General features: G+C 35.7%; 1 protein-coding gene across 8 annotated transcripts in view; it reads left to right on the top strand.

Annotated features, from left to right (window-relative positions):
* Positions 1–22,663, top strand: part of ADGB (androglobin) — a 162,014-nt gene that overhangs the window by 116,991 nt on the left and 22,360 nt on the right. For 7 of the 8 annotated variants that reach the window (XM_042940023.1, XM_042940029.1, XM_042940025.1 and 4 more), the window contains 5 exons: positions 3,212–3,399; positions 6,376–6,560; positions 9,231–9,433; positions 12,404–12,515; positions 20,978–21,147. In XM_042940023.1, coding sequence (XP_042795957.1) covers positions 3,212–3,399; positions 6,376–6,560; positions 9,231–9,433; positions 12,404–12,515; positions 20,978–21,147 — 858 coding nt within the window. The remainder of the gene's footprint in view (positions 1–3,211; positions 3,400–6,375; positions 6,561–9,230; positions 9,434–12,403; positions 12,516–20,977; positions 21,148–22,663) is intronic. The other variant, XM_042940028.1, reaches the window with a different exon arrangement.

Below are 22,663 nucleotides of genomic sequence, written 5' to 3' on the forward strand. Positions count from 1 at the left end.
TTCTCGAAGTCCCATTTATTTGACAACCTGAGGTATTTAACGTGAGTGCTAGAACATTCACCTCTCAGCTTTCTTTTTATCTTCTCTCCAAAGAAGGTATGACAAAAGGAAAGCGTTGGAAATTCTTATTAAAATCATAAAATCATACAAACTCTTAAAATGGAAATGGAGTTGAAGGGTTCATTTAGTCCTGTTATTTGATCAAATCAGCTGGTTGCCTCATTTCCTCTGGGTTTTTACTCTATCCCTAAATATTTCAGAAGATTTGTGATTACGTGGCCACTCCCTACCTACCACCCCCAGTCTTTTATAGGGATACACAGATTCCTTAAAAAGCACTTGACACTTTATTTCTGCCAGATGGTAGATCCTAATCTGATGATCGCTCAAATCATGTTGCCTCTCTATTTGAATCTCATCTTTGTGTTTTGGGTTATCTCCTCTAAGAGGGAAGGATAACAAAAGGCAGTACATACCTACGCTGCAAGTTGGGACTTTTTTTTTTCCCTGATTCTTCATTCTTCAGCCGGATAACTTTGAACCTTTTCGTCTTTCTTTTTGAACTATGGCTGTAATTGACTTTGAAAGTTCATTTCAGCCTATGATTCTTTGCAGTATTTTGCACAAATTAAGACATGAATACTGGTGTATGGGAATGAACAATAAATTTTAAAAAATACTAACTCCATAAAAAACTGAATAGCTCTTTTGAGTTGTTTTAGGGATTAAAAAAAATAAGATTAAAAAATTTTTAAGACTTCATTGCATGTTATATTAACAATAAATAGGCGTTTTAGGTTCACAGCAAAATAGAGAGGCAAGTACAGAGATTTCTCATAATCGCCCTGCCCCCCCCCACATGCATAGCCTCCCCCATTATCAACGTGCCCCACCAGAGTGCCATATTTATTACATTGATCATCCTACATTGACACATCATAATCTCCCAGAGTCCATAGTTTATACATTATGGTTCACTGATGGTGCTGTACATTCTTTGGGTTTGGACAAATATAAAATAACATGTAGCCATCATTACGGTATCATAAAGAGGGTTTTCACAGCCATAAAAATCCTCTGTGATCCACTATGTATTCTCCTTCTCCCACCCGCTTGCAATCCCTGATCTTTTTTCTGTGGGGATTTACTTTTTCCAGAATGTCATAAAGTTGGAATCTTATAGTATGTAACCCTTTCAGACTGGCTTCTTTCACTTAAAAACACGCATTTAAATTTTGTCCCTGTCTTTTTATGACTTAATAGCCCATTTCTTTGTAATAATAATATTCCATTGTCCGCATGTATCAAAGTTTATTGATTCACCTACCGAAGGACATTTTTGCTGCTTCCAAGTTATGGCAACTATGGCTAAAGCACCTACATACATCTGTGTGCAGGTTTTTGTACGGACATAATTTTTCGACTCCTCTGGGTAAATACCAAGGAGCACTATTGCTGGACTGAATAATGAGAATATGTGTGGTTTTATAAGAAATCACCAAATTACCCTTCAGAGTGTCTGTACCATTTTTTATTCCCACTGGCAATGAATGAGACTTTCTGTTGCTCTGTATCCTCATCAACACTTGGTGTTTTCAGTGTTGTGGATTTTCACTATTCTAATATGTATGTAGTGGTATCTCATGGTTGGTTGAGTTTCTCTGATAACATGTGATGTGGAGAATCTTTTTGTAGGTTTATTTGCCATCTGTGTATCTTCTTTGGCGAGATGTCTGTTAAAATTTTTTTAACCAGATTGTTTTCTTATTGTTGAGTTTTAAGGGGTTTTGTATATTTTGGATAACAGTCCTTTATTATATGTGTCTTTTGCGAATATTTAAATATTACGTTACTGTCATTCAGGAGTCTTGAAGTAGTTTAGAACAGTCAGGTTCTCTCTTAAAACCCTATCACTGGTTTAGCTTTAGACTTTCACTTACCAATATGTATCCTACCATTTTATAACTCTTTATTTTCCCTCTTAAAATTATTCTCTGAGCCTAGGCAAACACAAAATCAGAGTCATGTAATTTTGTTCTGTTTCTTTAATGCATTAGTACCACAAACTCAAATAATAATGAAAAGAGCAGTAAATCTGTGTACATCTTCCCTTATTTCCTTGCCCCAATATAATGTCAAAAAGTTTTTATTGGTGTAGTGATTCTCATCTCATTACGAGTATTATAATTCTGGTTAATATTCCTAGATGTTTATGGCAATGTGTTGAATTCTTTGCATCAGAATCAACTGGAATGCAAATCTATATTTTTCTTCCTTATTAGAAGTGTCTTGGGGCTCCTGAGTGGCTCAGTCAGTTGAGCATCCAACTTCAGCTCAGGTCATGATCTCATAGTTCGAGAGTTCAAGCCTTGAGTCAGACTCTGTGCAGACAGCTCAGAGCCTGGAGCCTGCTTAGGATTCTGTGTCTCCCTCTCTCTCTGCCCTCCCCCACTCACACTCTCCCTCTCTATCAAAAATAAATAAACATTAAAAAATTAAAAAAAAAAGAAGTGTCTGGAATTATAAACTCAGAATTGCTTTGAACTTTTGTGATTATGATATCATTATAACTCATTATGATATCATGCTGTTGCTTCACTGGCATTTTGGGCCGATGGATAGCCAATTATGTGGAACCAAGTTATTACCCACTATGACATCATCCCAGGTTTCTCAGCTGCTTCTTTTCCACAACCTGAAGAGCTCATCCACATACTCACATGTGGGATCCCTGGAACCATATCTGCTATTAACTTGATAGTTTTATCTGCCAATTGACATTGCAAGGGAACTACATTTCCCTGAGCACTCTTGCTTTTCTCATCTTGTATTTAAAAAAACAGGGAAATCAAGTAAGAGGTTACTGGGATACTCTAGGATGATGTGATGATAAAAATCTGCCTAAAGGAGCATTAAAAGAATTGGAGGAAAACATAGCAATCCTCTCCCAGGGTTACGCACTTTGTGTTATAGATTGGGATCCGCATAAACAGAAGTGTTAGAGTTCCTCATTTTCTCTGGAAACTTGTAAGATGGGACTTTCTAAAAGGGATTTCAAAACCTAATGCTAGTAATTTTTGTTTATCAAGAGATCTTGGGATCTTTACATTTATCAACATAATAAAGCATTTTAGTACTAGGAAACCCTATGGTGTACATTTGAGAGACTAGTAATGGTATGACTTACTTCTGTCTAATTCTCTTTCTCTAGAAAGGCTACACGTTCGTGGCTGAAGCATTTACTGGTGACACATATGTATCATCCTCACGTTGGAAACTGCGCCTCATTGGTTCTTATAACCCACTCCCATGCCTATCTCGAGACTCTCCAAACAATACCTTCACCATAAAGGAAATCAGGGATTACTACATACCCAACGACAAGAAAATTTTATTCAGGTATATTATATGTATTATATGTAATATATAGTATATGGCAAGAGGGAAATACCTGAAATTGGCATTTTTTTGGCCACCAGATGGGTGCTGACATGTTGTCCTTCAGTGACTGTGGCCAGAGAGGTTAAGCCTCTAGATACACGGGGCTCTGGGCTTGACCACGGTTAAATTTTTTAACATATAAATATATTATTAAGGAAATAGGGTGCCTGGATGGCTCAGTTGGTTTAGTGTCCAACTCTGTTTTGGCTCAGGTCATGATCTCACAGTTCATGGGCTCAAGCCCCGTCCGTGTTGGGCTCCACGCTGACAGCACAGAGCCTACTTGAGATTCTCTCTCTTCCTCTCTCTCTGCTCCTCCCCTGCATGTGCTCTCTCTCTCAAAAAATAAATACATAAACTTAAAAAAAAGGGAAGTAAAGGTCACCTGTAATCAAACAACCTAGAAGCAATCGCTGTTAGTATTCTATTGTATTTTTGTGTAGTGTTTTATTCTAATCACAGTTTATCATTATTAAGATCATAACATAATTAAAATTTTGTAACCTGACTTTTTAAAATAAATGTTTATTCATTTTTGAGAGAGAGGGTGAGTGGAGGAGGGGCAGAGAGTGAGGAGGACAGAGGATACAAAGAGGGCTCTGCACTGACAACAGAGAGCCCAATACGGGGCTGGAACTCATGAACTGTGAGGTCATGGCCTGAGCTGAAGTCAGACACTCAGTCCACAAAGCCACCCTATAATCTGACCTTTTTACTTCACTTTACAGTGTGCACGCTTCCCAGTGCCATTGAAACTTTTTATAAACTCTTGATTACATAGTAATCATTTGTATGAATATGCAACAATTTACTTTGGTTATTTTTGTTTTTATTACAAATTTCCCATTTCTAAATTTTCTACACTATTAATAGAGGTATGATAGGCACATTTTATTGTAAATATTAAAGTAAATTATTATTATCTATTTATTATTTTAAAGAGATTATATGTTTTAAAGATTCTATATGTATTGGTAAATTTGTCTTCTAAAGAAACACCTGAGTCTATTTGACAATATATGCACAAATATAATTTACTGTATTCTGGCTACTTTTCCCTCTAATCTTTAGTTATTTGTTAAAAAAAAACTTTTTAAATATTTATTTATTTTTGAGAGAGAGAGAGAGAGAGTGCGAGCTAGGGAGGGGCAGAGAGAGAGGGAGACACAGTCTGAAGCAGGCTCCAGGCTCTGAGCTGTCAGCACAGAGCCAGATGCAGGGCTCAAACTCATGAGACGTGAGATCATGACCTGAGCCAAAGTCGGACGCTTAACCAACTGAGCCACCCAGGTGCCCCTTTATTTATGTGTATTTTAGAACTTTTTTTTTTCTTTTAAGAAACATGCATACATTTTGTAATGTAAAATAATCAGTAATAAAATTAAATTACAGAACGATATATAGAGTATACCCCAAGCGTATTTTTTGTTTTTATGTTTCTTTATGTATTTCACATGTAGGTAAAAGTTTAGAAAAAATACTAACAGAAAACATATGAACTGTAGGTAATAGAAGGGGCAAAACTCTCTTTTTAATCCATCTGCCTTTTGTCGTATGTCTGCACACTGGCTATTAGAAAGCAAGGGAATAAAGGAAAGAAGTGGGAGGAAAACATTCCAGCAATTAAAAAATAATTGTGACATATTTTTGAAATTTTTTTTAACATTTATTCACTATTGAGAGACAGAGAGAGACAGAGCATGAGCATGGGAGGGGCAGAGAGAGGGGGAGACACAGAATCCGAAGCAAGCTCGAGGCTCCAAGCTGTCAGCACAGAGCCCAATGCGGGGTTCGAACCCACCAGCAGTGAGATCATGACCTGAGCCGAAGTTGGAAAGCCCAATGGACTGAGCCACCCAGGCGCCCCTATGATAAGACATTTTAACTACTCTGATGGGAAACCACTGTATCACATTGCAGGGCCACTAATAGACTAAGAAGTGATATTTAACCCAATACCTAAATTCATCCTAGAAGCTGGTCCTAAAGCTATCAAGCAGAGTTGGGGGAAGTTGAGGAGGGAACTGCTTCATGAGCATATGTGAAAATTCAGGAATTAAGAAGTGTGTGACCTTTTTAGGGAATTGAAGATACTTGTTTGCAAAGTGGAGTTCTAGGGGGTGATGGCAAGCAGTAAGTCCAGAGAAGTTAGCAGCACCCTTCCCTGAGGGGCCTCATCAGGCAAGAGATTTCCATTTCACCTTAAAGGCAACAAAACGCACTCTCCTCTCTCTCTCTCTCTCTCTCTCTCTCAAAATAAATAAAATAAATAAATTTTAAAAAAAGGAGATTTAAGATACAAAAAAAGAGGATACACAGAAAAGCAAAATTTATAGAGAAATTGAAAGTTTATAGGGGATTCACCTATTTATGAGGATTTACCTAAAATAAGAAAAATAAAAACAAGATAAAACAAAAACCTCTTCAGTTGCATTAAGGGAGGGGTTGGGATGGCAATATACTACACATTCCATCTTTTTGTAAGATTCCCAGCCTGCATGGTCAAGAGTATAGACGTTGGGTACTAATTTTGATTTCTCTGTATTTTTATGAGTCAAAGAAAACATGGTAAAGAGTGAGGTTTTGAAGGATGTTGCCTGTTGTTCGACTGGAGAGGAGGGTATAATGGAAAGATTTGATGTGTCAGTAGTTTGCAGATCTATCATGTTTTATAAGTGTTTATCATATACAAACAAAAAGTTGCATTTCCTGTTTGGAGTTGATGATAATGAATGTCCTACACCTATTTCATTTTACCATAGCGTATTGAGATCTTTTGTCAAAGTCTATAATAGTGATAATATTTCTAGGTTTTGGGTCAATTTTACAAAATGGTTTTACTTTTAGATTTTCATATCAGCTAATTACAGTTTCTTTTACTGACTTAAGGGAAGATCAATAAAGTGCTTACAAGTCAAATGTTTTTCCTTATAGGTATTCAGTTAAAGTTGCTTCACCACATCCTGTTACAGTGCACGTACGGACGTCCAAATCAGATGCATTCATCAAGCTACAGGTCTTAGAAAATGAGGAAACTATTGTCAGCTCCATTGGGAAAGGCCAGGCTATAATCCCAGCAATTAACTTCTTGGGGAGTGAAAAAGTTGTGAGCTCCCAGTGTAAGTGTGGCTTTTTAAATTTGTTATTTAGATCCATAAGTAGATATTTATGTTTACATAACTGATTTTAAAATGATTTATTTAAGAGAAAATAGTAAATAAATATTTAAATCTGTAAAACCTGATATTACAGTAAAATATTTTAAAAAACGATTGCATTTGTGTGTCAAATTAGTCTCTGAAGATCAACAAATTGTTATAATTCTAAGAATTACAATATTATAATTGAAATATATAAATATTTCATATTTAATATGAATATATAAATATTTAATTGAAATAATTAAAATATTATTTTGAAAGATTTTTTCACTGTTCTTGTATCCCTCATTCATTCTTTTCAGAAAATACTCTTATGTATTAAAATTAACAGAAGTTTTGAAGCTATTACTTTCAATGTAATAGTCACAAGAACTATTAATTAATAAAATAAAATTATTTCTGAAATAATGGAAAACAGAGATACTGAGTTACATATTCAATTATTTTAGTAACTTGATTCTGACCATAAAAATAATACATTGCCCAATGTAGAAAATTTTGAGACAGAAAATTATAAAGAGAAGAAGAAATCCCTTGTGCTTTTCCTGAATACTGCCATTGTGTCTTTTTTTTAAATAACTAATTATATCTTATAGTTGACCTTTACATAACAATTTATAGCCAGCATCCTTCCTGAACTCTCATTCCCAATAGTGCTTGTGTTGATTATCTTAAGTATAGAAGCAAATTACTAAAAAGAACTTTTTACCTATGTTCTACCTAATATTTATATATTTTTTTCTTTTCTCTCTTTTTTAAAATAGATGCACCCAAAGCAGGGCTCTATTTATTTTTTTTTTTTAAGTGGGAAATGTACCATATTAGATTAGTAAGGCTGAACTTGAGTAAAATTACAAATTAAGCAATTCTTTTGATCCTGTTTCCTTTTCTGCCATTATTTGACCTTTATCCCTAAATATACCCAGAGTTGTTTTCAGTACTCAGTTCACATTACTGTGTGTGGCTTTTCATTCAAATTGGCCTGCACGCCATTTATATCTTCCTTCTGGTACATGAAGACCATCAGAGTACCATTAAGTTTTGCTAGTCTGAATGAAGCTCCTACTCTTTAAATTGGTTCTGTTTTCTTCACTCTATTCCACTCAACACAGATTTCATAGTTGTGTTCACGCAGGGATATCCTAATTCTAAAATGTCAGCAGGCACTTATGTGCAACTCTCCTATAGTATTTGTGGCCTCCTGTTTTCTCTTTAAACAACTAGTTAACCCCAACATTCCTCTCCAAATCCCTTTGATTGAAGTTAGTGGAGTCAAACACTGTTTCTGGTTTGTCATATGGTTTATCATTATTTCACTTCAAAAATTACTATTCCAAGAGAATTACACACAAACATTTGAAAAATAATTTTATGAGTTTACATGTGGCAAAGAAGGGAATAGAAATGGAGTAGAAGGATAATTGGGACAGAATTCAGAAATTAATCCAAAGTTATAGCCACTATCCAAAATTGTTCTTCTTTTACAAGATACTTCCATTTTCACATTTGTATTTCTAGATGAACTTCAATACAGTTTTTTCAAACTCCCCTCAAACAATGTAAAAATCTATCATTTTCCTTCTGATTGCCTTTGAATATGTAGATTGATTAATTTGAGAACAGATAACTTTGTTGTTTGAATTCATATGCAAGTAAAAAGCTATTTTTTCCATTTATCCATGACTTATTTTATATTTCACAGATTTAAAAATTTCCCCATAGATATTGATAGAGTTGTTATTGTGAGTTAGATATTTTCTTTATTTAGATTTCAAATGGGGCATTAATTTTAAAGGGATGCTATTAATTTGTATTTATTTATTATGTAAGTAGACATTGAAATTCCTTTTTCTTTCTAAATGTTTTCAGTTGCTCCTCTTGGAAGCATATTCATTTATGAATTCTTTATGACCTGTATTTCTAGAGTATCCCTGTCAAAATTGCCTGCAAAAAAAAAAAAAAAAAAAGGAAAGAAAAGAAAAAGAAATGTGTGTGTGTGTACATGATATTTGTAGTGAAATAAGATATGACAGACTGTGATATTTATTCTGTAAGCAAACATTCTACTGTACTAAGGAAGGAATGAACTCCATTGCAAAGATGTAGAAGGCTTGGAAGTGACCCTGTAACAAAATCTTAAATATAGGCCTCTTCAGGTTTTGCGTTATCTCCTGGGAATTTTAAAGAATCTCAATATATGTCATATAATTTTCGGGAACAAGATCTTTACCAGTACTCATGCTGTAAGATTAAGATAAAATTTGTAATTTTCCACAAAATTTACAATCTAAGAAACTGGGTCTTTGGGGAAGTATTATGGACTAGGGATAGTAAAATATTTTATTTCATACGACTGTGTAAGGCTCAGTTTTGTTGATGATATACCATAATTAATATAATCAGTGGTTGCTCAGAATATGCATTGCTGTATGCAAATCACATGCTACTATGGTAAATTTGTTTAAGACCAGAATATTTCCAAAGCCAGTGATGTTGCTTTTTTATCTTATTAAAACAAAACAAATTTACCTGTCCTCTGAGTGTCTTATAAAAGGATATACCTAAATAACACAGTCATAACTATGCATCTCACACATTTTCACTTAAGTGTGGTATTTCTCCATTCAGCTAGCAAGCAGATTCTTGCAGTGCAGACTTCATCCAAGAAGGAGCAAGAATTGTACACTAAGAAGAAATCCACCCAGGGAAGTCAGAAATCCTATAAGGGTCGAACTGTAAGTGCAACAACAGTAGACACTGGTCAGCCTATTTTGGACGAGGAACCTATCAGTATGCCCACCATAGAAGAAAATGCTAGCATGCCACAGCAGGTATCTTGACATTTAAGAGAATCATTCAATGAATGGTATTGCTTCTAAAAATCTGACAAAAATTACAAGACTTCTCTTCCTAAAAACTGTCAATGAATTGTATGTGATTCTTTCTATATGCAATCCCACCAGTGTAATGCCACCCGTATAAACAGAATTAAGGAATAAGACATTATTTAATAGTTTCTCTGTGCAGAGATTTTAAAATATATAGCAAATTTAATATGTACACTAACCCTATAATGTAGATCTAAAAATATCATGTTACATATGAATTGGGAGGCTCTATAATTACAGAAAAGGTCTTATATATTTAAAAAAATTTTTTTAATGTTTATTTATTATTACTGAGAGACAGAGAGAGACAGAGCATGAGCAGGGGAGGGGCAGAGAGAGAGGGAGACACAGAATCTGAAGCAGGCTCCAGGCTCCGAGCTGTCAGCATAGAGCCCAACACAGGGCTTGAACTCACAAACGGCGAGATCATGACCTGAGCCAAAGTCAGACACGTAACCAACTGAGCCACCCAGGCGCCCTGGAAAAGGTCTTATATTAATAAATTCTAATTTGCATGTGCCTTAAGGTAAAAAAAAAATGTGTATATATATATATATATATATATATATATATATATATAACAATTAATATGACTATATATATATGACAATTCATGTAATTTAAAGCAACAGAAGAAAACATGATCTATCCATTGGAAATGAAATAAAATAAATAAATAAATAAATAAATGACCAGAAATAAATCTTGATCTGACTAATTACAATAAACAAAACCAAATTATTAATCAATAAAAGAATAGAAAACTAAAGTCAGATTAAATATTAAGATCCAACTATAAATAATCTAAAAGTGACACTTTTAAACAAAATGGCACAGAAAGTTTAAAGTTGAACCGAAAGAAGTGTGATGATACATTAATATCTCAGTGCATAGAATTCATGAAGGATATTGTATAAAAATAAAAGGAAGAACATAACAATTAAAAATGACCATGACTAACATATAGTATAACCTGTCAAGACTCAATGAATTAAAAGCAAAAACTATTTAGAACTACAGAGAAAAATAAAGTTAATTAACAGTTGAAGACTTGAATATGCAACTCTCAGAAACCAACAGACCAAGCTCAAAGAATATATATGATCCCTAGGATTTGAAAATTTAAGCATAAAGGGTGCCTGGGTAAGTCAGTAGGTTGGGCGTCCGAGTTTGGCTTAGGTCATGATCTCAAGGTTTGTGGATTTGAGCCCCGCATCAGGCTCTGTGCTGACAGCTCAGAGCCTGGAGCCTGCTTCGGATTCTGTGTCTCCCTCTCTCTCTATCCCTTCCCTACTCACACTCTGTCTCTCCATCTCTTAAAAATAAATAAACATTAAAAATTTTTTTTGAAGATTTAAGCATAAGCTTAATTCTTGAGACATTTATATAGAACACTTCCCTGAATACACTGAGAATATACTTTTCATAGCCTATTGAGAAAGAAAGCCTCAATAAAAACCAAACTATATTATATAGGTGTTATCTTAACATAGCGCAAAAATATAGAAATCAGTAAATAACAGTCTAAAATCCCATAAATGTGGAAACAAAGTAAAATATGCTAAATAGTTCTTTAGTTACAAAGAACATCACAAAAGAAACCATGAATACAAAGAACTCAGTAACAACTAGAAAATACAAATCAAAATTTATAGCTACATCTAAAGCAGCATTCAGTAGAATGTTCATTTTTAGATTAATTCATCAGGAAGCATGAATGATTCAAAACAAATGAGCTAAGCTAGCAAAACAAAAGAGTTAGAAAAAGAGCCAAAGAATAACTCAAAGAAAAAGGAAGAAAAAGTTTTAATGAAAACGAGGGTAGAAATTAATAAAATGGGAAACAAAATTTAGCAAGATTCATGAACCCTAAGCTTTTTTAAGATTAATAAGTGAACATGCAGGGGGCCTGGGTGGCTCAGTCAGTTAGGCATCCCACTTCGGCTCAGGTCAGGAGCTCACTGCTAGTGAGTTCGAGCTCCGCGTGGGGCTCTGTGCTAACAGCTTGGATCCTGGAGCCTGCAGATTCTCGCTCTCCATCCCTCTGCCCCTCCCCTACTCGTGCTCTCTTTCCCTCTCTCTCTCTCTCTCTCTCTAATATAAAAAATAACAAGTGAACATGCTTCTCGCTCTCCATCCCTCTGCCCCTCCCCTACTCGTGCTCTCTTTCCCTCTCTCTCTCTCTCTCTCTCTAATATAAAAAATAATAAGTGAACATGCTTCTCGTAAAAAAGAAAAATAAAATAAACCAAATCCAGAACTAAAACTAGGTGGAGATATAGCTGCAAGCAACAGGTTTTGAAAACAACAACAACAACAAAAACGTAAACTATTATACAACTCTATGCTAGTGAATTTAAAACTTAGGGCAAAAGGCATAACAAGTTCCTGGGGTGGGAGAGGATTGTCAAAGCTGCTTCAGCAGAAAAATACAAAATATGAAATCATAATAATAAAGAATAATACAACTGAAATGATAATCAAAGTTTTACTTTCCAAAAGTCACAGGCCCCACTGACTTCACCAGATAGATCTAATAGACTTTTAAGGAATAAATTGTTCTAGAAAACAGAAAAACAATACAAACTTCCTAATTGTTTTTAAGAGATTCATGGAATCCTGATTCCAAAACTGATAAGTAACAAATGTAAAGTAAATAAGTTTCATTTTTAAACAGGAATGCAAAAATTATTGATAGTAGGTTATAAAATGGTGGGTGTTGGTGGGGAGGTGAGGATAAACTTTATAGACTGTGGCATTACAAAATTTGGAGAACATATGATAGCATTTAATCAAATTATGATTATGCGATCCAGAAAAATATGCACTTATGTGCTTAAAATAATAAATTATTAGATTTATACTATGTTTATTCTTATCGTTTGTGCTTAAACATTACATTTTATTTCACAGGTTAACAAGTACATTATACAGTGTTTGGTGTTGTATAACAGTTGGCCTCTCACCGAAAGTCAGATGACGTTTGTTCAAGCACTAAAAGAAATGGAGAAAAATGATAGCAAAGGTATGTAACCCTAAGTGTTTTTCATGCATTTTATATTTTATATAAATATTTAATAGCAAATTGATCATGTAATTATTAAATCATTATTGCTTACAATTTGTATTTCATATCCAGTGACATTTTCTGTTTTGTTAATTGATTATGTTTCAAAATCTTTACAACTTGGTTTATAAGAACCAAAATATGAGATTCTTTAGGTCTAGTTAAAAATGTTTTGTCCAGTTAGTGAATATTACCTGATGATTATCTAATAAGTGTACCAAAAACTTTTCTAGTTATAAAATTATTATTGTCTAAGTCACTGAGAAGGTATCACCCTGAAGGTTAGTTCTTGAAATATATAAGAGGAGAATCTCCAAGTGAAAGAAGATTCAGGTTTATTTTTCAAATATAAACTACTCTCAATATTCCTGAGCAGGAAATTTGATGCACTAGAAAAAGAAATTCGCAAAGTGGACCCATGCAGTTCAAACCAATGTTGTTCCAGGGTCAACCTTATTTCCTACTAGAATGCAATCCCCTTGAGGGCAGGAAGTTCTGCCAAATCTTGCCTGTTCAGTCTTACATTATCCATAGTGCGAACTATGCACACAGTAATCACTCCATGATTATTGTTGAACAAATGAATGAGAGGATACACCAAAGCTGCTCATTATTATTATTGTGTCTATTCACTGATTATCAAAAACCGTTCGTGTGTTTGCTTGCTTATACTAACTGCATGAACCTGATCATTGAAAGCGTCGATAGAGGTTTGTTCATCACCAAAGTTAGAGAAAGCTATTATGGCTGAGCTTCTCCTTTGTTAGAAGGGACAGATTCTATGGTGGGACATAAAATCCAAAGAAGATTTATAAGACTGAATGACCACAAAGAGTCCCCATTTCCTTTCGCATATACTGAGTTCCTGTCTATGGAATATATGCCGCCCTATGGGAATCTTGAACTTGTCTGCCTCCCCACTGCACCTCTCTCGCTGGGAAAGGGATTCTGCTTCAGCCTCATCCCTGTTCCTCTAGAACCAGATAGAAGCTGTTGGTAAACGTTTCTTGAACAAACGTATAAAAGCGCTATGCCAGGGACAGGGGGAGTGTTGTCTCGAAAACATTCTGGGCTGTTTGGGGGTTAGCAAGAGAGTGTTGTAATCTTTTATCAGGGTCTAGCATGGATACATGTAGACAGATTGGTGGCACCAGAGCCACGTTGTTGCCACCTCTTTGCTATTCTCGTGTGTTGTGTGTATCACCCAGGGCAGGTGCTCTGGAGCTCAAAATTTGTTTCTTGAACCAGCTTACTGCTTACTAGTGATGAACATACAATCCCCAGAGACAGGTATTACAATCTAGAATTCTCGTCTACCAGAAAAGGACACAATTACGATATGAATAAGCGGCATGTGGAAGCTGAAAATTTCTCTAAATTGGTCATTCTCTCCACTTTCTCTCTAGTCTAAATCAAAGTCTTATAGTTTATACTGTGCTTAAAAAATGTAGATATTTTTCCTATATAAATCAATGGAAATCTGCTTGAAATAAAGGATGGTGCAAATTACTGGGTGATTTTGTGTCTCCCCCCCCGTAAAGAAGTTGGTAATATGTGCTTCATACTAATTGGATTAAATATTTTATGTTAAAGATCTATGTACAAATAAAATATTCATAATTTTAAGATAAGTCAAAGTAACAGTTTGTGTGTGCACATGTGTCTGATGTGTGTTCAGCAAAGACATTATTTCTTTTTTTGTTTTTCAGGGAAAATTTATAGACTACTCTATTTTACATAACATTTCTGGGTATAAGGAATTTTCATAGGTCAGAGAGTGAGAGTCAAATCTAGTTTTGTTGTTGTTGTTGTTGTTGTTGTTGTTGTTGTTTTGTCTTATTTTGTTGTTTTCCAGTGTAGGCTTTTTAATGGGTTGTTTGTAGCTCTTGATACTTATGATTTTTATATTATAATATTCTGTTGTGCCTATCTCTATAAACTCAAAATAGTCATACTACTGTTGTTTATAGAAATTATCAATGGAAACTCATATCCACATGATGGGGAATAAATGATCCCATTATAAATCATGAAAAGGAAGCAACAGAAATAGTCCTTCTAAATTCAATTGGAGATCTTGTTCACAGGGGAAACCTGTTTCAAAATAATGTTCCAACAAGATAGAAGAATGCACAGTGATAAAGGAGGAGATATTTGTGAAAACATTTAAGCTGTTCAGGAAAGGTAGCATCACATTGAACAATGCTTTCAGAACAGTGAATGAGGCTTTCTTTCCAACTCTCCAAGGTGAAGTCCTAACATCTAAAAAGGCACAAAATACCTGCAAATACCCTTACATCTAATCAAATTCAGGTTTTTAAATCTCTGTGTCTATTTTCTTCAATAATTGAAATTTGTTCCCAGTACGTGTAAGTTGTGTAAATTGTGTAAACTTATGTAAACTGGGGATCCTTAGGAAAAGAAGAAACGACACTCTGAAGTGTGAACAGGGGAGGGGGTGTCAAATAGTTTGTACCATGCAGTTCTGAAGTATGCCAGGCAGGGAAGTGAGAGAGAGAGATAGAGGGAGAGGGAGAGAGAGCATGAGGGTGTGCGTGGGTGGGGGAGGGGCAGAGAGAGACAGAGGAAGACCAGGGATCCCAAGCCTGCTGGGCTTTGTCAGGGCAGAGCCTGATGGGGGCTCAATCCCAGGAACCATGATAACATGACCTGAGAGGAAATCAGAGGCTTAGCCGACTGAGCCCCCCAGGCGCCCCAGAAGTGAACCTTGCTTTGAAGTGGAAGTGGTGAGAAGGAGAATGTGTCTCAGAAGATACCCAAGAATCCCATTTTGGACACACCTGGCCTGTAGGACCACTCACCAAGTGTAAGGTGTGGCTGGAGAGAGGCTAATTCCAGTCAGAGGAACATGAGACACAAAACACAAGGAAAACTCAATGCGCATCTCACCATGCGAGGCTGTTCCCCTTCCTTCTCTAGGTCAGGAATGGTGAGGAAGAAAGATTCGGAAATGCTTTCCTGTGCTTAGCCTACAGAAGCCCATTGGTGTTAATATGAGGACTTCATATACTGTTGAACATGGGGGACCCTCAACTGCCACTCCTCTTCAAAAATATATGAGTGGGTCAGAGAGCAAAAGGGGTACACGCAGGTACCAATATATTGAAGTGGCAATTTCCTATTTACATTTTTTTAGTACCTACAGACAAAATTTAATTTAAAATTAAAAATGTATAAATCAGAAGTTTTCAATGAGCACTTACTATTTCAATTAAAAAAATGAAAATCATGTAATTGTACTTTGTAAGCAAAAAGGAAACACTGGAGAGATCTAGAAGTTTGGTTACTATGATTATGATTTTTCTAGTGCTATCATGAACCTCTTGTACTGTGTACTTTCCATATATCTTTATTCTCAATTCTCACAATAAGTCTGAGAGGTAGTTATTACCATCCTGATTTTACATGTGAGAAAATGAAGCTTAAATGCTGTGAATAATTTGCCTAAACTAACACAGCTGGAGGAACCAGAGTAAAGATTTTCACCTAAGTCTGACTTATTCCAAAGCCCAGAACCTTTTTACTATGATGTTTTATCCCTTTAGAGACTTTCTAACTAGTAGTGTTGACATAGTCCCAACAGTGGTGGCTACTAACATTTATGTCAGAGGCTTTCTGGAGGCTTTATGTATATGGACCCAATTAATCCTCACAATAAACCTACGAGGTAGATGCTGTAACTATTATCCCTTTACAGAGGAAAACACTGAAACACAGGCTGCTTAAGGAACTTTTCCATGGTCACACAGCTAGTCACTGGCACTGCTCGGATTTTGTTTATTGATTTACCTTTATTTTTTAATATTTTTTAAAGTCTATTTATTTTGAGAAGAGAAACAGAGAGAGTGGGGGGAGCAGAGAGAGAAGGAGAGAGAGAATCCCAAGCAGGCTCTGTGCTGTCAGTGCAGCAGAACCCAATGTGGGGCTCGAACTCATGAATCGTGAGACCATGACCTGAGCCCAAACCAAGAGTCAGATGCTTAACCCACTGAGCCACTCAGGGCCCTGGCAAAGCTAGGATTTTAAATGGAAATTAATTTTCTAGCAAGAGCTTTTGAATGGAAAAAATAATAATATGTGATGGTACCCATTTCAGATCTTTCTTGTATTCTCTATTAATGTCTTTATTTAGGGAATTGTCTATGTTTTACTGAACATACAAGTTTGTGTAGAGTCTTATCATGTTTTTCCTGAAGATCTTTTAGGTTTCTCAACTTCAGGTTGTCCACCATAGATGGAGTTCCAGTAAACAAACCAATGTGGCAAATTATTGTATTTAATGCATTAGGTATGTTAATGGATAAATATTAAAATTCTAGAGGAAACTAAAAAGTTAATATCTAAAATAAACACTGTAGTATAATTCATGAAATAGTATAATGTATAGAGTTGGGTAATGGTACAAAATTAATAATATAAATTAAGTTTTCTTTAAGTTAACATTTACTAGATTTATGGTGGTGACCATTTTGCAGTATGTACAAATACAAAACAGCACATTGTATGCCTGAAACTAATGTAATGTTGCATGTCAATTATACCTCAATAAAAAAATAAAAACAAAAAAAATAAGGAAAAGAACCTGAAGTTAATATTAAATGGAGAAATACAACACAGCAGCTAAAATACCTTAGGCTGTCTGGAACTGAGTTATTTATCACCTGAGAAATTAGAATAATAACTCCTATCTTTCAAGGTTGTTGTAAGAGTCAAGACAATATATGTAAAGTTCCTAGAACCTAGTAGACCTCAACAAAATGCTATTCTCATTATTGTGTATCTAACTAGAAAAAAAGCCTCCAGGCATCATTGCATCCCCTTTCTTTTGACATCACATTTGATGATTTTATGTGCGAATGAGCAGCTACTAAAATTAAATTACAAGTTGCATTGTATCATACATTTGTTGCTGAAAGTAGCTAGCAAATAAATTCGGAATTGAATGATGTTTAAAATGAACTAGGAAAATTTCCCATTTGAAAGAATGTGTTGGCCAATCTTTATGAAAGGTAAGCAGCTTTTGAATTCAGACTAATCAGTATCATGTTTATAAATGTGGATTTTTAGGAAGCCAGTTTGTTTAAATGAAAACAGATATGTCAGATTCTATGTGTCAATTATATTTACAACTCAAGACCTACAAACTTCAACTTTAAGGGTATGATGCGTTTTAGAAAAATTGCGACTAACATCTTCAATGATTAATTTAGCTTACTTTTCAATTATCAATACTTCAGATTAAGAAGAAGTTGAGGAAGCGATTTTTTTCATAAGTATATTGGTGTCCTAACTTTAAATTTTGTGTACATCCTGAATTTAATGGAAATATCACCACATTTATTCATTTAAATTTAACATTTAATTTCTGTGAGAAATAAAATATGTAATTTCCCCCAAAGACTCACATCTTTATAACCCATAATAAAAAAGTAAGTTCTGAAATATAACTATGTTCAACCTAGAATATTTCTGTTATAAATTTTTAGGAAGCTTACCCTCTGGTTAACATGAGACAACAGTGCCACCTTTAGTATATTTCAATACCTAAGTTTTGGTAAAAATTGCTTGCAGAGACAGGTGGCTTTCTCTTAAAGAAATAGAAATTGGAAGATCTGGACCAGGTAGTACTTTGGGATATCATCTGCCTTCATGTATAATTAGTTGTGTTGTTATTTTAAAGGTCTTGCCAATATGTTACATTTTTATGTTATTGGCCTGCACCTTTCAGGTTCTAACTCTATTTGCAAAGACACATATAAATTTGGCTTATCATTCTCAAAGGTCTTTGGTTTCAAGCCCAGCCCACCTTTGTTAACAGGACTGTAACACTATTTTCTTAACTCTAAATAATAGTATATTGTTCTTTCTTAGGCACAATGTATGCATGGTGTTTCCAATTCAAGGTCTTTGAAGAAACCAAACATGATTAGATTCTGTCTGTCTATCTATCTATCTGTCTGTCTATCATCTATTATCTAAAGATTTTCCTGTTTACATTTACCAAGTATGATTGTACTTGGTAAATGTATACCTTATCCTGAACAAGTATTCTAGCTTAGAAATTATGTTAATGTTAAAATCCCAGCCAGTTTTTAGTTCCTGGATACATAAATCAAAGCACTGAACTTTAATCATAAAAAATACATTTCCATAATTTTTATGTCTTAGTATCCACTGAAAATTTCTATTTGCTGCATCCTGGATAAATGTAAGATAATGTAGGAGGAAAATTAAAGCCATAATGCTAAAGGTCTTTTCAAGTTCATTTCATCAACAGATACTGCTGCTTCCTCTCTGCAAGGAGTATATTAGTTTATTCTGATTGTCATTTATTATAGAGCTCTTCTAATTACAGGAATATACAATATGATGTCACATTTTTCATGGTGTTTGAATCAGGAGGACATTTATTCTTGCACCTTACTGATACACATACCCTCAACACATAGTTTCCCTATAAAGTTTTAGATATTAAACTTAAACAATGTGATGATGAATACATACAATGAGCTTAGAATCATACTAGGTGAAATTCGGGATCAAAAGGAAATATATAGGGGCACTTGAGTGGCTCAGTCAGTTGAGTGTCGGATTTCGGCTCAGGTCATGATCTCGTGGTCCTGAGATGGAGTCCCACATTGGGCTCCCTGCTGTAAGGACAGAGCCCACTTCAGATCCTCTCTCTCTCTCTCTCTCTGCCCCTCCCCAACTAGGGATCACTCACTCTCTATCTTAAAAATAAACATTAAAAATAATGAAGTATATAATGATATTCTGGCCTTTGGAGAACTTGTAATTAATCGGAAAAAATGTTACTATACTATATGACATTAAAGAGTAGAGAAATTATTTTACTCTATATTTTAAAATGTAAAGGAAGAGTGCACCTGTTGCTTGCCTGATACTGTATTATGTGTTTACATATATAAACTTGAATATTAGCATATGTTACTTTGAAAGGAATCAAATACACCTAAATATATGATTCAAACACTAAGACCTATGAGTAGTAAGAAAAATGGAGCCCCAGAAATACTTAATGGGGCAGTTTGAGATTCAATTTCAGCTGACATTTGTTAATATCTTAAAAACCCAGTGTGTATGATACCAGATACTATCTTATTTTAAATGCCCTATATTGATTACTTTTTTAATGTTTATTTATTCCCCCCCGCCCCCGAGAGAGAGAGAGAGAGAGAGAGAGAGAGAGAGCACGCACGCGCGCAAGTGGGGGAGGGGCAGAGAGTGAGACACAGAATCTGAAGCAGGCTCCAGGCTACAGCTGCCAGCACAGAGCTCAAGACAGGGCTTGAACTCACAAGCTGCGAGATCATGACCTGAGCCCAAGTCGGACCCTTAACCAACTGAGCCACCCAGGCGCCCACCTGTACTGATTAGTTTTAAGCCCTGTGGGCATGGAATTAATATCTCCATTATATAGAGGAGGAAACAAAATCAAAGAACGTAATAAACCTGCCAAATTTAACCTATCCAGTGGCTGATCCACAATTTACCTCCGTGCCCTTTGATTATATGACCGGAGAATTTTTCCCTAGTGCAACATTTCTCAGCAGCTAGGATTGTTGGCAGAAAGACCAGTCGCCCGCTTGTGAACTTGGGTTACTTATAGTCAGTTTGCAGTCATACAGGATGATCTGCCCTTATTTGCAAGTAGCTAATAACCAGCACTAAGCAATCGGTAAGAGCTGGGTTCTGACAATTACTATTTTACTTTGCTAACGGGATCACTTACCACTTACAAGACTCCAGTTTTGAAAGGGGCTGACATGTCTTTGGAACTCATATTTGAATTCCAACCACTTGGGGGAACGTAAGAAAATTCATTGCCTCTCTGAATCTGCCCTGTTGGGGTGGTTCGAGAATTAAAAAAGAAAGAAACATTGTAGGGATTCAACAAATGTTATTTCTCCCTCTGCCACTTGGATATTTAGTTGTTAGAAAGAATTAATAGCACATAAGGCAAAAAACCCTTCACACCCTGCTTGGAGAAAGCAGAGGGAAGAGAATAATACATATTATAGCAGAGATAAATGAATTCAATATTATAATGGAGATCCTAGCCAAGGAAATTAGGCAACAAAATGAACTGAATGCATCCAGATTGGAAACAAATTAGATGGTGATAATTTTTGCATAACCTTACAATTAAATCAAAACCTACTGATTTACACACTTCAAATGGTGAGTGTGTGGCATGTGAATTACCTCTTGATTTTGTAAAAGAGAATCACATAGATCTTTATAAAATATTTGTTTTAAAAAAGAAAAGAAATCCAAGCCTCTTAAATTAACAACTCTTCCCTGACTTGCTCCCCTTTTCCTATATGACATGATTTTATTGTTATGACTCACTGGTTTTCTTTTTTATGTCTCTCTAGTTCATGGAGAGAAACATGAGGAATTAATTACCTTAGGAAGCCCAGATTCCCATACTATTAGTGAGGGGCAAAAATCTTCAGGAACTTCCAAAACAAGAAAAGGAAAAGAGAGGTCCTCGGAGAAAGAAAAGTTAGCCAAAGAAAAACAAGCACCTCGCTTTGAGCCTCAGGTGGGTGTGATGCTTTTTTTTTTTTTTTTTTTTTTTTTTTTTTTTTTTTAACGGTTTATTTATTTTTGAGACAGGGAGAGACAGAGCATGAACGGGGGAGGGTCAGAGAGAGAGGGAGACACAGAATCCGAAACAGGCTCCAGGCTGTGAGCAGTCAGCACAGAGCCTGACGCGGGGCTCGAACTCATGAACAGTGAGATCATGACCTGAGCCGAAGTCGGATACTCAACCGACTGAGCCACCCAGGCGCCCCCCCCCCTTTTTTTTTTTATTGGAGTCACTTAGTAAATGTAGATTCATTGGGTCCCTACTTGACTATCTCTCCTGAGGTCAAAACTGAAAAATTCCATCTCCTTGATTCTAGCAACTGACTAGATAAATTAAGGAAATTCCTTGGACACCTTCTGCAAGCTGCTTGCCCTAGTTTAGTATCAAATATCATTAATCAAACTTTTAAGACACGTGTGTCTGTAAGACACTGCTTTGGGGCATTGGGCTTCTAATATTAATATTACACAGTCCCTACCTTCAAAGAACTTACAGTCTAATGGAGGAGACCGAAGGTAAACAGAGGTTTTAATGGTAGATATTGTACTTATTCTGGCCTCTTTCTCCTAGAGCAGCAAAATCCTGACCTGAGTCAATGAGCAAAGACTTCTAAGGTGAAATCTAACACAATCTGCCCTTTTTTTTTCTTTAGCATTAAAGTTTGAGAGATGGGGCTAGAGGGGTAAGTAAGGGTCAGAAGGGGGAGGGCCTTTAATTTTGATTAGGAGGCTGGGACTCTGTCTACAGCCCAGAGGTCACGATTCCAAATTCCTTCAGGGCCAGTTAGGTAATTACAATGATTAGGGGTAAGGAAGAGGATGTGGGACAAAGTTGAGAAATACAAGCACAGGCCTAAATATACTCAAATTCAGGTTATTTAAAAGCACTGAACTCAAAATACCTATGAGGACAAAATCTTCCCGACATTGGTGATCACTGCGTAAGTTAAGCCAGGGTAGACGTAGGACGGGGGAAGGCGGGGGGGTAAAAAAAATGTATTGACATGATCAGATTTACATTTCAGGTACCCTGGTGGCTTTTAAAGGTATACTTTTAAAGGGGGAAAGGCTAGAGATGGAGAAAATAATTCAACGAAGTACTGCAGTAGTCTAGGCAAGAGAGGGCAAGGTATAGCAGGTACAGGTAAGAAAGAAGCAGAGGACCAAAAAGAACTATCAAGGAAACAGTGTATGTAGTTCTTAATCCCAAGACGGGGGTCAGGAACAAGAAGGAACAAAGGTTATCTCTCAAGTTTGCAAATGAATCAACTGAAGAGGAAGGATGTTGAGAACACCAGTAAAGGACAATAAAGGAAAATTAACAAACTAGAAGAGATAATGGTCAGCTGTCCTACACTCCAGTAGTGGAAAATCCTGTCCACTTGCATTGCCAAGATTTAATTTCTTAATTGGAGTCTACTCTTGGAAACACTGTGAAGTAAAGAAGCTTAACCTGACCTCTGCGGGGG

Source organism: Panthera leo, chromosome B2 (genome assembly GCF_018350215.1).
Source record: "Panthera leo isolate Ple1 chromosome B2, P.leo_Ple1_pat1.1, whole genome shotgun sequence".
Lineage (NCBI taxonomy): Eukaryota > Metazoa > Chordata > Mammalia > Carnivora > Felidae > Panthera > Panthera leo.